This window comes from Delphinapterus leucas, chromosome 13 (genome assembly GCF_059928025.1).
Source record: "Delphinapterus leucas isolate spDelLeu-1000000601 "Yukka" chromosome 13, BTC_Dleu_Yukka2, whole genome shotgun sequence".
NCBI lineage: Eukaryota > Metazoa > Chordata > Mammalia > Artiodactyla > Monodontidae > Delphinapterus > Delphinapterus leucas.
The window spans coordinates 15253607-15269266 of NC_143141.1; the positions used below are offsets into that span (position 1 = coordinate 15253607).

Sequence of the window (15660 nt, forward strand, 5' to 3'; positions counted from 1 at the left end):
CCCCAAAGCAGTCCCACCCTGGGGGACATGACCTGGCCGGGGCGGGGGGGTGGTATGAGCAAGGCGGGAGCTGCGTAAGCCCAGACCAGAAGGACCGGAGTCCACGAGGCCTGGCAGGGTTGCAGCTGTCCTGACCCACTCTCACCCCGGGCCCTCCAGGCTAAGTGGCTTCTGAGCTCTGACATGCTGGATCTTCCGTCCCAAACAGAAATTCTGATCAAGTTCATCTCAGTGATTTTTGTGCTGAGAAGCATAGAGAAATCAGCTCCCTGTGCATCCCCCTGCTCTTTTCTCCACACAGAGATATCCCGGGAGTCCACTGGACAGCATCTGCAAAGAGCATGTGCCAGGGATGACTTTTAAAAGGGGAAAGAGTAAGGGCTGTACCAAATCCATGGTTCTGACCTTTTTAGGGTTGTGAAGCATTTTAAGTCTCTCATGAAAGGCCTTGGAAGGCCTTTCCCAAGAAAAATGCATAGATTAAGATTTTTGCATCTACCTTCAGAGCATTTAGACGTCCCCCCCAGCCAATCCATCAACAGAACTGCAACTTAATCCCTGGACTGTTATTGCGAATGTTCCCAGGTCCGAAGTTGTCTGGAGAGCATCCCACCAAGAGTGATGTGGGACAGGCTTCTGCAGAGGCCACTGGCCTCTCCTCTAGCTAGAGGCCCACGAATGCTGGTCCCTACTGTGCTGTGGGCTGAGCACTCATGGTCGAGATCTGCTGAGCTGGCCTCAAGGTCTGAGCGAGGGAAAGGAATCTGCAGGAAAGGAACCGTTGAACTTGACATTCTGAAGTGGAGGCTGGGCTGCGTTCTAACCCCACCAGGCCCAGTAATCTTGCTGCCATCTCTGCTGGTCAGCTAAGCGCCTCGTCAGGACGAAGGAGGTAGAGGATTAGTTTAGGTCAAAGACGACACAAGGCAAGCAGCAGGGTCCATTACCAGCCCCGCCCTTGAGGCATCCTGCTGACAGGAGTCCCTTCCATACTTGGGTGGCCATCTGTCGTCTCCACCTCTGTGATGGGCCTCCCCCTGCATGGGGCAGACTTGGAGAGGCCTGCGGGGCTGGACAGTTGTCTTCCGTGACTCCACTTGAGGGAGGTCAGAGGACGGGAGAGCAGCCTAGTGGGGCTCTCACCTGCCCCCTGTTCCCCAGCGCCAAAGCCCTGGAGGCCCTTTTGTGAGTGAAGCGACAACAGCTAGCTTCCGCAGAAGCAAATATACGACAAACACCAGCCAACTTTAACAAGAGCCAGGGCCGCCTTGCCCACTGGTTAGAGCATGCAGGGTCTCCGGGTCTGTAAGTGCAGCAGGGTGAGGCTGGACAGTGTATGAACTTGGCGGGAGTGTGGCCAGGGCACAGCAGCCTCTCCTGGGCCCATGACCAGCACCAGAGACAACCAGGACGTCACCCGGCCGAGTGCCTGGTTCTAAAGGGGACCCTGGGATAACAGGGCCACAGGAAGGCACAAAGCTTGTCTGGAAGGAAAACACTTGAGACTCTTAACCCAGAAGAATTCTTTTATTTAAAAACTGCTGGTACGTGAATTTCCTCCTTCCTTCGCCCAGGCCAGAGAACCATCCCTGATGCGACCTGCACAGCCTCCACGGGGGTAGCCCAGCTGGTGGGCCGTTAGGATGGGCGGCAGCAGACACCTAGCCCAGTGCCTGGCTCTGTGTCACAAGCAGTGGGGAGGAGGGATGGGGAGAGGTGAGGGTGGGATAAGTGCAAGGCCAGAGACCCCAGGGGATGGAGAGGAAGGCAGGCCTGTGTGCACTCTCTGGTTCATGCTGCCCCCCGTCAGCTGCTGCCACCGCTACCATCTCCCTTCACCTTCTAACTACTCAGCCCATGTCTGGTCCCTGTCCCGTGGACCCGAGGCCTGCAAGCCCCGCTGCCAGGAGTCAGAATTCCGGCACCTCTCCTCGGGAATACCTTTGATGTAGGGCTGTGTGGAACACCCAGACGGGGTCTCCCACCTCATGATCTGTCACTGAAATTACCTGGAACCCAACTCTGGAAGCTGTAGCCCAACTAAGATTATGGCAAAGTTTTCCTTGCTCTGGAGGCAGGTCTGCGGGGAGTGGGTCAAATTTAACAGCCCCTAATGTCTCATGCAGGTGAGGGTCCTTGGCTCCCCCAACAGGCTTCCTACATCCCTTCTGCTAGGACCGCAAGGGGCAGAACGGTGCCAGGGTACACCCTCCGAAAGCCCCTTCAAGGCTTTTGATCCGGCGGCCGCTCACTGGGGTTGGTCAGATCAGCCATGTGCCTTCAGAGGAGTGCGGTGGCAGGTCACACACTCCTGTGAAAGTGAGATCCTTGCAGGGAGGGGCTTGTGGCCCAGCACACTTCCGCGCCCCCAACAGGGAGGCCTGTCCCTTTGACACTCCAGCCAAGTAGATCTCCAGGGTCTTGAGCAGCCGTCTGGGGCTCTTCTTGGCCAACACCTCCAAGTCTGGAACAGAGAGGATTGGGGAGCAGAAGGCTTGTGGGGGCTGTGGAATGCACAACCCAGAGGCTCTGGAGAGGAGGGTGAAGGAGTCGTCTAAGATGGAAAGCTCACCAGAGAGGGAGACCCAGGAACCAGATTTGGCCACAGGGACCACACACTCTACCCTGTCCAGGACAGTCTCAACTTTGAATAGCCAGTGCAACTGCTGGGCCCAGCTTTTGATTCAGAAAATATAGTCACCCGATGTACAGGGCCCGGAAGGGAGAAGAGTGGCGGCAGAGGAAGGAGAGTGGCAGGCTCTTGAGGGTGGGATTGGAGGCCCGGGGGAGCTGGAACTTGAGAAGCCGTGAATGGGGGGCGGGGGGAAAGGAAGGCACCCCAAACCAGTCCAGCAACCACCCTGGGGTCCCTGAGCTAGGCCTCCCCAGAAGAGCGAGCACACCTCTGAGGACAAAGCCCGAGTCAGAGATGGTCTTGTGCTGCGTCCTCCAGACGTGCGCGAGGCGGAGGAAAGTGGCGGCATAGAAGCTGTTCACCACCGGGACCACCTCGTGCTGCCGGTTACACTCCCTGCAGGACGAGGGAGGTCACCTGCTCAGCGGTGGACAGAGGCTGACACCTGGGGGCCCTCCCGCCCCGTCCCCAAGGAGCCTTCACATCTGAGGTCAGGGTCGGGGAGGAGAGATGGGCTGCGAGGCTGGTGCACGGGGATCTGTCCAGGTACCCCGGAACCAGCAGGTGAGGGAGAGCTGGGAGGATGAGGAACGGGGGGGGGGGGGGGGGGGGTGGGGGGAGGGGAGGGAGCCAGGCTCTGCTGGCCGGGGAGGGCAGGGTGACCAGCGTGGGGACTCACCTGGAGAGACATCCCTCCCTTAAGGCCTGGATGGTGATGCGGGTGATGTTCACGGACATCAAACAGAAGGGGAATTGCTGGAATGGAGGGGGTACTGGGTCAGTGGCAATCTAGGCTCTCACCTTCTGTGCTTCCCGTCACCCACAACCCGACCTGGCCCGCGGGAGATAACGATCACAGCCAGAGGCAAGCAGCTGGTATTACTGATGCTTACATGTAATTTTCACAATAATCTTCCCATTTTACAGAGGAGGAAACTGAGGGTCAGTGACCTTAAATAACTTTCCTAAGGTGTTGGAACCAAGACTCCTACTGAGGTCGATTCACTCCGAAGCTGGTGCACAAACCCCTGTGCTAGTTCTCCAGCCTCTTCAACGTCCGATGCTTCAGCTGTCCTTGGCCTTCACCAGGCCCGCCCCGTGTGCTGCCTGTGGACCACATCACCCCCTGGGGTTGGATGGACACAAGAGGAGTGAGGCTCAGTTATCTAACCAATTCTATAGGTTCTTAAAATCTCTTCTCCCCTTCTCTGGGCTTCTGGTTATTTGCTCATAAGCTCTTCACCCAAAAGCAGACAGAGAAGGTACAAGTAGGTAGAAAGTCAGCATTGACTTAGGGCACACCCCATCTCTTAGTAACACAGAAGCCTGAGAATGGGCTGTGCGGGTCCCACTCCCGAGCGGGGCAGACTGGGTCCAGCAGGGCTGGCTTTACCAGGAAGGGCCTCCAAATTCCCTATAGCATCCACCTGAATGCCTTCTTTTTGGAGGGGCCAGTTCCTTCCTATTCTTTAACAACAAAAACCCAAGCAAATGAAAAGAGGCTTTCCCCAGGGGATTTGCAAATACTGCATGTTAGTTTCCGCTCTTGAACCCACACAAGGACATCGGCTGAGAGGGACACATAGACCAGTGCGTTCCTTAGCTTAGAACAAGAGCCAAAGTCTATTTATCCCATCTGCTTCCCTTGAGAAGAAAAATCCGTTACATTGTGAGGTAGAACTGTGCTGTCCAGTACTATAGCAACTAGCCAGGTGTAGCTATTTAAATTTTAATTAATTGAAAATTAAGTAAAATTAGAAATTCAACTCCTTAGTCATACCAGCCGTATTTCCTGTGCTCTATAGCCACTCTTGCTTAAGCTGCTACACTGGACAGTGCAGATAGAGAATATTTCCTTCACTGCAAAAAGTTCTAGTGGCCAGCACTGAACTGTAGAAGGTCTTCTGGCTCCACAGGGATTTTTCTCAGGGCCTTCCATGACACCTGGATTCCAGATCTTGGCCTGGCCACCTGCCAGCTGTGTATACTTAGGAAGGCAACCCGAACTCTGTGAGACTCGGCTCTCCTGTCTCTCAAAACCAAAAAGGAAATAAGTTTTAAGTGCTGTGCAGAAAAGAGTGAACACATCTGAAGAACCTAGGGGCAGGACAGGAATAAAGACGCTGACATAGAGAATGGACTTGAGGACACGGGGAGGCAGAAGGGTAAGGTGGGACGAAGTGAGAGAGTGGCATGGACGTATGTACACTACCACATGTAAAATAGCTAGTGGGAAGCAGCCGCATAGCACAGGGAGATCACCTCGGTGCTTTGTGACCAGAGGGGTGGGATAGGGAGGGTGGGAGGGAGAAGCAAGAGGGAGGAGATATGGGGATATATGTATATGTATAGCTGCGAGGCTTGTTATAAAGCAGAAACTAACACACCATTGTAAAGCAATTATACTCCAATAAAGATGTTAAAAAAAAAAAAGTGAACACAGCAGGCCTGAGATTGCCATCCTTAGAAAGGCCTGCTTATAAGGCTGGCATCTGGGAACTTGGATTTTGAGAGGGTTCCCACCATCCCCTCAGGCTGACTATTGTACCCAAACTGTGCAAACCATACGGTTTATGCTGAACACCTGCCTTCGCTCTGATTCTGGAATTTTGGTACGTGCTAGACAGATGGTGCCTGCGTGACCAGCCCCCAGTAAAAACCTCAGATACTGAATCTCTGATGAGCCCCCTGGTTGGCAACATTCCACGTGTTACGCAATTTGATGCTGGAGGAATTAAGTGCGTCCCGTGTGACTCTACTGGGAGAGGACTCCTGGAAGCCCGCACCTGGTTTCCTATGGATGTTGTCCATGCACTTCTTCCCTTTGCTGATTTTGCTTTTGCTGCAGTAAATCACAGCTGAGAGTACAACTATACACCAAATCCTGGGAGTCCTCCCAGTGGTCCTGGGGACCCCCACACAAGGGCCATGCTCAGTGGAGTCAATTCGCTAATCCTTACAAAAACTCTCCAGGGTAGCTTTTATTTTATTTATTTATTTTTTATTCTTTTTTTTGCGGTACGCGGGCCTCTCACTGCTGTGGCCTCTCCCTCTGCGGAGCACAGGCTCCAGACACGCAGGCTCAGCGGCCATGGCTCACGGGCCCAGCCACTCCGCGGCATGTGGGATCTTCCCGGACCGGGGCACGAACCCATGCCCCTGTATTGGCAGGCGGACTCTCAACCACTGCGCCACCAGGGTAGCTTTTATTATCCACAGTCTACATTTTCTATTATCCCACAACCTACCTCACAGAGCTGCTCTAAGAAGTAATTTAGATCACATGTGCAAAATGCTAAGTGCAGCACTGGCCTGAGGAGGTGCTAACAAACGTTCATAATTATTATCTGCGCCTCAGTGGGTAGCTGAGGTCAGCAGCAATGCATCTCTACCTTCGGGTATTGCCTATTTAATTATAATATTTGTATAATATCATCCCTTCCCTTGCTTTCTTTCAGTCTAAAAATAAATATGGGAAAAAGAACATGGTAGCAACATAATTAACAGAGGATCCGAACTTAGTGTTCATTCATTCTCAGGAATATTTTTATAAAAGCCTACTTACTAAAAAGCAGTGAAAAACTGGAATTCAGATAGAAATATCTCCTTTCCTTCATCCCCCCAGGTGACTCTGAGGCGGGCTGCTGGCTGTAAGGAGCCCACGGCTGGGCGAGCTGTCAGGTGATGGGGGTCCTCGCCCCAGCTTCACCACTTACTAGCTGCCCAGTTTTGTATATGCCCAGGAGTGAGATTGCTGGGTCATACGGTAATTCTATTTTTAGTTTTTTAAGGAACCTCCATACTGTTCTCCATAGTGGCTGTATCAATTTACATTCCCACTAACAGTGCAAGAGGGTTCCTTTTTCTCCACACCCTCTCCAGCATTCGTTGTTTGTAGATTTTCTCATGATGCCCATTCTAACTGGTGTGAGGTGATACCTCATTGTAGTTTTGATTTGCATTTCTGTAATAACTGGTGATGCTGAGCAGCTTTTCGTGTGCCTCTTGGCCATCTGTATGTCTTCTTTGGAGAAATGGCTATTTAGGTCTTCTGCCCATTTTTTGACTGGGTTGTTTTTTTTAATATTGAGCTGCATGAGCTGTTTATATATTTTGGAGATTAATCCTTTGTCCATTGATTCGTTTGCAAATATTTTCTCCCATTCTGAAGGTTGTCTTTTCATTTTGTTTGTAGTTTCCTTTGCTTGGCAAAAGCTGTTAAGTTTCATTAGGTCCCATTTGTTTACTTTTGTTTTTACTTCCATTACTCTAGGAGGTGGATCAAAAAAGATCTTGCTGTGATTTATGTCAGAGAGTGTTCTTTCCTATGTTTTCCTCTAAGAGTTTTATAGTGTCCAGTCTTACATTTAGGTCTCTAATCCATTTTGAGTTTCTTTTTGTGTATGGTGTTAGGGTGTGTTCTAATTTCATTCTTTTACATGTAGCTGTCCAGTTTTCCCAGCACCACTTATTGAAGAGACTGTCTATTCTCCATTGTATATCCTTGCCTCCTTTGTCATAGATTAGTTGACCATAGCTGCGTGGGTTTATCTCTGGGCTTTCTATCCTGTTCCACTGATCTATCTTTCTGTTTTTGTGCCCATTCCATATTGTCTTGATTATTGTGGCTTTGTAGTATAGTCTGAAGTCAGGGAGTCTGATTCCTCCAGCTCTGTTTATTTCTCTCAAGACTGCTTTGGCTATTCGGGGTCTTTTGTGTCTCCATACAAATTTTAAGATTTTTTTGTTCTAGTTCCGTAAAAAATGCCATTGGTAATTTGATAGGGATTGCATTGAATCTGCAGATTGCTTTGGGTAGCATAGTCATTTTCACAATAGTGATTCTTCCAATCCTAGAACATGGTATATCTCTCCATCTGTTTGTATCATCTTTAATTTCTTTCATCAGTGTCTTATAGTTTTCTGCATACAGGTCTTTTTGTCTCCCTAGGTAGGTTTATTCCTAGGTATTTTATTCTTTTTGTTGCAGTGGTAAATGGGAGTGTTTCCTTTATTTCTCTTTCAGATTTCTCATCATTAGTGAATAGGAATGCAAGAGATTTCTATGCATTAATTTTGCATCCTGCAACTTTACCAAATTCATTGATTAGCTCTAGTAGTTTTCTGGGGCATCTTTAGGATTCTCTATGTATAGTATCATGTCATCTGCAAACAATGACAGTTTTACTTCTTCTTTTCCAATTTGTATTCCTTTTATTTCTTTTTCTTCTCTGATTGCCGTGGCTAGGACTTCCAAAACTATTTTGAATAACAGTGGCGAAAGTGGACATCCTTGTCTTGTTCCTGATCTTAGAGGAAATGCTTTCAGGTTTTCACCATTGAGAATGATGTTTGCTGTGGGTTTGTTGTATATGCCCTTTATTATGTTGAGGTAGGCTCCCTGTATGCCCACTTTCTGGAGAGCTTTTATCATAAATGGGTGTTGAATTTTGTCAAAAGCTCTTTCTGCATCTACTGAGATGATCATATGGTTTTTCTCCTTCAATTTGTTAATATGGTGTATCACACTGATTGATTCACATATATTGAAGGATCCTTGCATCCCTGGGATAAATCCCACTTGATCATGGTGTATGATCCTTCTAATGTGTTGTTGGATTCTGTTTGCTAGTATTTTGTTGAGGATCTTTTCATCTATATTCATCAGCGATATTGGTCTGTAATATCTTCATGTGCCTTCGCCAGGAAATGAAGATTTACAAGGATCATCTCTGCCCTACCTTTTCGCAGGCTTGTCATGTTGATGGGATGAAATAACAGACGGAAATTGCAAGGAAAGCTATACAAATTGTTGTCTGTTTGTAACTACTGTTGTAAGGGGCTTCCCTTCCTGCCAGCAATCAGCCAGATGTGGCCTGCGTCTCGGCATCTGAACTGTAGCACTCCTCCTCCTCAGGAGAGCGTGGGCCATGCACTTCCATGGAGTCCTGGGTTCCCCCAGCATCTGTACTTTCTGGCCAATTCCCCTTTAGTAGGATGTACCACAGGTACCTGAGACCTCAGCTCTCTCCTTAGAAAAGAGACAGGACTGGCTTCTGGCAGGTCTGAGTCCCCCAACTGTTACTCTGGTCTCCTACGTGCCTCCTGGAAAACTGTATTTTCAAGATCCATAAGGGCTTGAGGTGAAGTTTTCCTTTAAACTTTGGAGTTACTTAAGAGTCAAGGAATCATAAAGCTGGAACGGACCTTAGAATCTTTTAGGCCAAATCTCTTATTTCATAAAACAGCAAAGGGAGACCCAGAGAGGCTAGGTGACTTGCCTCAAATCATAGCTAAGTAATGATACTGCAGATGGAACTAGGATCTAGCTTCCTGACACCTACACCGGCCCTCTTATTTTATTATCTTAAGCTGCTATTCCTTCTTATTGTCTGACATGCATGTTGTGGAGTAAGTATAAATCCACAATAAATTCCACAGAGGCCAGCAGGTGAAGGGATGAGAAACAGATTGGTCAAAGTGGTCAGGCTGGTCTGGACCCAGATCAAGTACCCAGGGCTTCCTCTCTCGTCTTGCTCTTCCCTCTGCCTGGGACATTCCTCCCTCAGATATCCAATGACCCACCCCCTCACCTCAGTCAAGCCTGTCCTTGAAAACGAATGAGGGATGCTGAATTGGCACTAACCCTCTACCCTGGCTTCCATATTTCTGCAGGAAGATCTTACAAGAGAGCCTTCAAAAACCACAAGAAGGGAGGCACTGAGGTCAGAGATGATTTCTAGGAAATACTCATTAGCTGGGGGACCTTGGGCAAGCCATTTCCCCTCTCTGGGTCTTCACTGTCTCTACAACAAGGGGCTGGCCCAGTGACTGCTAAGATATGCCTCAACCTCTGGGCCTCCTATAACAAAGCAGCATCGCTACAAGAGACTGCACTGTTTCATAGGCTAACTGGTCCGGTTCTCAAACCTGACCCAGACATTACCTCCCCGCATCGTGAAGAGCACAGAATACGCCCACATTCTCAACTCATGGGTCCTGATATACCTCAAGACCAGATCCTCACGAGGTCCCCTCTTGCCTCCTCCAGTGTCTCCTGGAAGAGATGGGCGTACGTGAAACCGTCAGGTTTAATGGGTACTTTTCCTCAAAAGATAACAGAGATAATGCAGTGAACGAAATGAAAAACTGCCCAGGTGGCAGGAACTGTGTGACTATTTGTTTTGTAGTCAAGAAGTTTTAGATTCAAAATGGATCTATCTTACCTTACAATGGCTGTGTGTATATGTGTGGATGTATGTGTTGTGTCTGTGTGTGCAGGCGCAAGCGCAGATATCATTTTGAAAACACAACATATATTTACGTATGCATGTGTTATCTATAAGATGTATATAAAATGTAATTTTGCTCACAGAAATCAAAAGTTACTTTGATAACTAACACTCCTTGAATGACTAATGTGCTTAGCACTTTACACAGTTTTTCTCCAACTCAGAATAAGTCTACGGAGTTGGGATTATTTTCTCATGTTACAAAGGAAGAAGCTGAGGCTCTGAGAATTAACTAATATGACCAACAACACAGTTACTGGAACAGTCTGTTTTTGCAGTGCAGGTCGGCCTGACTCCAGCTTGAAGACAAAATGATCTGAAGAAAATGCTGCAGGTCTGACCTTCAGCCACTCATTCTCAGCTCCTCTCCCTCAGGCAGCATCACACCCCCCTTCCTGTTCTCTGTGAAGTGCTGCTGGGGCCTGGGCAGGTCTGCTCACCACTGGAGACCATTCCTTTCAGGGTCAGGAGGGAACCAGGGACACATACATATTTTCCAAGCTCTGGACACTGAGAGGGCCTAGAGGCAGTGAGATCCTAATACCAGTAAGAACACCCAGCACTCAGATCTTGGTTTCCAAATACCGTTCTCCAACTAAAGAACAAGAGCTCTTTGGAGAAGTGGTTGATCTCAGGGCTGGGAATCATTCAGGGAAAATACAAGAGCCTAGAGCATCTTTAGGGTCCAGAAAGTAGAAAAGTGCTCAAAACAGGACAGGGCATGCTGAAAGGGCACAGGTACCACCTGAAAGAGCTCTTTATTTGAAAGAGCTCTTAAAATGGTCGACATGGGACCTAGAGGGGTGGGATAGGGAGGGTGAGAGGGAGGGAGACGCAAGAGGGAAGAGATATGGGAACATATGTATATGTATAACTGATTCACTTCGTTATAAAGCAGAAACTAACACACCATTGTAAAGCAATTATACTCCAATAAAGACGTAAAAAAAACAAAATGGTCGACATGGGAACAATTTTAGCAACAAAATAAATAATAAAAGTGTTGGGTTATATCCCATAGAATAAAATAAAAATCTGAGTCCATGCGGATATAAAAAGTACTTGAATCAATAAATAGCAAAGACAATTCTTTCTTACAGAAGAATTCCAATTAATAAATTTAAAAATTAATAAATGTAGGAGGAATGAGGGAAACAAAATCACTATTAGAACCAAGTTTGAGGAAAAACAGGATATTTGCATAGCTTCAAAGTATCTTCCTCCAAGACAGTGATTAATTACAAAGGGAAAAATAGTAACTTTACAGTGTAGAAACCTGGCTGATATCCCCTGAGCCATGTGCCCAAGGTTAACTTCACCAGTAATAAGACATGTTGACATGGGTGCTCCTGACATGAGGTACATCACTTCCGTAGTTGTCAAAAATGCATAACCTGGGGCTTCTCTGGTGGCACGGTGGTTAAGAATCGCCTGCAGGGGACACGGGTTCAAGCCCTGGTCCAGGAAGATCCCACATGCTGCAGAGCAACTAAGCCCATGCACCACAGCTACTGAGCCTGTGCTCTAGAGCCCGTGCGCCACGACTGCTGAGCCTACGTGTCACAACTACTGAAGCCTGTGCGCCTAGAGCCTGTGCTCCACAACAAGTGAAGCCACTGCAGTGAGAAGCCCGCGCACCACAAGGAAGAGTAGCCCTCACTCGCTGCTACTAGAGAAAGCCTGCGCGCAGCAACGAAGACCTAATGCAGCCATAAATAAATAAATAAATAAATTTATGAAACAAACAAACACATAACCTCAGTCTAAAATTTACATGGCAGATGGAACCACCCCCACCCTCGCTCTTTCTTTTCCATTTCAGTTGGTGGCCACTCTGTCTTTCCAGCTGCTCAGGCTAAAAATCACCATTGATGCCTCTTTCTCTTACACCTGTACCCAATCCATTCGAAAAATATGCTGGCTCTACTCTCTACAGCCCATGCGCTCAAGAGTCTACATCCAGAATCTGATCACTTCACAACGCCTCCTCTGAAAATACCCTGGTCCAGATCACCATCATCTCTAACTTGATTACAAAAGCCCTCACCAGAGACTACTCTCAACCCAACGGCTGGTAGGATCCATTTAAGAATGTAAGTTGGATCGTGTCACTCCAGGCTGTTCAAAACCCTCATTTGACTCAGAGTAAAAGCAAACATCCTCATCACAGCCTACCGGGCTCGACACCGTCTGGTCCCTGTTACCCTATCACCTACTTCCTACTGCCCTCCCTGCCCCTTCTGCTCCAGCTGGCCTCCCTGCCATTCCTGCACATGCCAGACATACACCTCCTTTGGGACCTTTGCTCTAGCTGCCCCCTCTGTGCGGAATGCTCTTCCTCCAAATTCAAGCTTGGCTAACATCCTCACCTCCTTCAAGGCTTGGTTTAAGTCTCACCCTCTCGTGAGAGCTACCCTAATACCCCATAAAACTGTAATCCTCCTACATTCTCCTAACCTTGCCTACTTAGCACTTACCACCTTTAACATACTCTATAATTTATTTATGTATTAGGCTTACTGTCTTGTCCTCTCTGCTAGAAGGATCTTTGTCTGTTTTGCTCACTGATGTTTCCCAAGCACCAAGAACAATAACTAGCACAGGGAATCCTAAATAAATACCTGTTTAGTACATGAATGAATTCCAGGCCCCATGAGTCTGGGATAGATGAATGGCAGGAAACAGGTCAAGTATGTTTTCTAAATGGAGGGACCACCACCTTTTACTACAGGGGAAAACCATCAAACCAACCCTGGAGAGCAGGCCTGGACAGAACCTGAGGGCTACAGGAGCCACTTCTGGCCTTTCAGCAAGTCCATGTGTTACCTGACACTTCGAGGCAAACCTTCTTCTCTGGGCAAATAAAGGCTGACCCCCCTCCTCCAGGGTCAGGAGAACCTGCCAATACTGGGATGGCAGTGAGCTGAGACGCTGGTACCACAGTTGTGTCTAGCGCTTTTGTACATTACCTCATTTAATTTTCCCAACTATCCAGCTGACGTTTCCAAGATTTCCTCTTTATGGATGAGGAAACCAAGGCCCTGAAGAGTTGAGGCACTTGCTTGAGACACACACTAATGAGTGCTGGAGCTCAGATTCCAGGCAGGTCAGGGTGACAGGGATGCCCATGCCCGGTTTGCCTCAGCTGTCCTGAGGGCCCTCAGCAATTGGAGATCTACCTGCGAAGCTGTCATGGTTACTCAGGAGAGCCCTGTGCCCAGGTCCTAGCCCCTACAGCCCTCTCTGCTGGCTTCCCACCAAAGCCCCACCTGGATATGGTGACGAGACAGGCGGAAGATCTCCTGGGCCATAAGCAAGGTCTTTGAGTCCATCACCAGGTACAGGAGATGCAGAAGGGCAAGGAACCCTGCTCCTCTCAAGTCTGTGGCTGGATTTGTTCCTAAAACAAAAACCAAGAAGAAATTCAGGGTGCTTAATGAAATTCCTGCTCTGTGAGATTCAATGACTTGGTTACCTTGATCACTGCCCAAGTGGAAAGCCTAGATTTCCCCTGCCTGACTGTAACAAGGTGCCCCTCAGCTCTGCCAAGGCAGTCAAAGAAGCGGGGAGCTGGGACTTTTATCCTTCTCTAGTGCTAAGGAGCCCACCACACCCTTCGTGACATCAGTGGAGGCTACATGGGAACAGCAATGAGGCACCCCTGCCCCACCCAGCCAGTGGTATTAGTGGAGGTCAAGTGGGATACCTGGATTTCTATCCCCACCTGGCAGTAATGAGGTGACATCACCCTTCCCCCCTGTCAGAGGAGGCCTGCTAAAATAGAAGATTTAAAGATGATCAACACTGTCATTACATAATACCCACAATATCTAGGACACAATAAAAAATCACTCATTACACCAAGAACTAGGAAAACCTCAATGTGAATAAGAAAAGACAATCAACAGATAGCAACACTGAGATCACACATATGTTGGAATTACCTGATAAGGAAGGAATTTATAGCAGCTGTCCTAGGCAGAATAACTGGCACCTCCAGAGATAGCCACGTCCTAATCCCCAGAACCTACAAGTACGTTCTGTTGCACAGCAAGGGGGAATCAAGGATTGCAGTTAGAACGAAGGTTGCTAATCAGGACAGGGAGATTATCCTGGATTATCTGGCTGGGCCCAATGTAGTCAGAAGAATCCTTAAAAGTGAGAGAGGGAGGTAGAAGCACAGAGTCAGAAAGAGAGATGTGAGGACAGAATCAGCTCAGAAAGATGCTGCGTTCCTGGCTCTGAAGGAGGAGGCACGTGGGTGGACTCTAGAAGGTGGAAAAGGCACAGAAATAGATTTCCTCCTAGAGCCTCCAGAAAGGAATGCAGCCCTGCTGCCACCTTGATCTTGCCCCAGTGAGACTGTGTCAGACTTCTGAACTACAGAACTAGAAGATAATAAATCTGTGTTGATTTAAGCCACTAAATTTGTGGTAATTTTCTGCAGCAACAATGGGAAACTACTATAGCAGCTATCATAAAAATGCCTTTGATAAGCAATTACAAACATTTGAAAAAAATGAAAAAACAGAAAGTCTCAGTAAAGAAATATCAGATGTAAAGAACCAAACAGAAACTTCAGAACTGAAAAATATAATACCTAAAATTAAAAACTCACTGGATGGGCTCAACAGCAGAATAGAGACCAAAGAGGAAAGAACCAGTGAACTTGAAGATGGAACAATATAAACTGCCCAATCTGATCAATAGAGAGAAAAAACAAAACAAAATAAACAGAGCCTTGAAGACCTCTGAGCTATACAGAGATCCCCCTAAAATGAACAGAGCCTCTGGGACCTGTGGAACAGTAACAGAAGATCTAGCATCTGTGTCATCAGAGTTGTACAAGGGAGGAGAAAGAGCAGGGCTGAAAAAAGTACTCAAAGTAATAACGGCTGAAATTTTACCAAATTTGCCAAAGACAGATTCAAGAAGCTGAGCAAATCCTTAATAAGATAAGCCCAAAGAAATCCCCACTAAGACATATCAGAGCCAAACTCCTGCAAACAAAAGAAAAAAAACAAACAAAAGAGATCTTGAAAGCAGAGAGAGAAACAACTTCTTATCTAACAAGGAGGAATAATTCAAGTGACAGCAGATTTCTCATCAGAAACCATGGAGGCCAAAAGGAAGTAGCACATTTATTTTCAAGCGCTGAAAGAAAAGACCTGTCAACCTGGAATTCTACATTCAGAGAAATTATCCTTCAGGAGTGAAGGGGAAATCAAGACATTCTCAGATGAAGGAAAGCTAAAGAATCTATTGCCAGCAGACCTACTTTAGAAAATGGCTAAAGGAAGTTTCTGAAACAGAAAGGAAGTGATAAAAGAAGGAATCTTAGAATATCAGAAGAAAGAACAATGGAGAGAGTAAATATATGGGTAAATACAACAGACCCTGCTTCTCCTCTTGAGTTATTTTAATTAATGGTTGAAACAAAAATCATAACACTGATGTCATTCTCAATGTACACAGAGGGAATATTTAGGACAATTATATTATAGATGAAGGAAGGTAAAGGGACTTAAACACATTGTCAGTACCAACAGAGCACCAATTAATTATGAGTATATAAAGTTTCCTTTTTAAATTAAGATATTTTCCTATTCTATACAAATGTAATTTGATATGATTTTGAAAAATTAGTACAGTCCCAAAACAGGTGAAATCATTTTGTTTCACTCAAAAAAATGAAATAATATAAGAAAAAATGTTCATCGATAGTAAAAGAAA

General features: G+C 47.1%; 1 protein-coding gene across 4 annotated transcripts in view; it reads right to left on the reverse strand.

Moving 5' to 3' along the window:
* Positions 1-1494: 1494 nt before the first annotated feature.
* The window catches only part of ELMOD3 (ELMO domain containing 3), a 28425-nt gene continuing 14259 nt past the window's right edge, over positions 1495-15660 (reverse strand). For 2 of the 4 annotated variants that reach the window (XM_089922901.1, XM_089922902.1), the window contains exons 9-12: positions 13197-13327; positions 3315-3391; positions 2904-3031; positions 1495-2464 (exon numbers count right to left, since the gene is read on the reverse strand). In XM_089922901.1, coding sequence (XP_089779027.1) covers positions 2262-2464; positions 2904-3031; positions 3315-3391; positions 13197-13327 — 539 coding nt within the window. In that variant the 3' untranslated portion in view covers positions 1495-2261. The remainder of the gene's footprint in view (positions 2465-2903; positions 3032-3314; positions 3392-13196; positions 13328-15660) is intronic. The other 2 variants (XM_089922903.1, XM_089922904.1) reach the window with 2 other exon arrangements.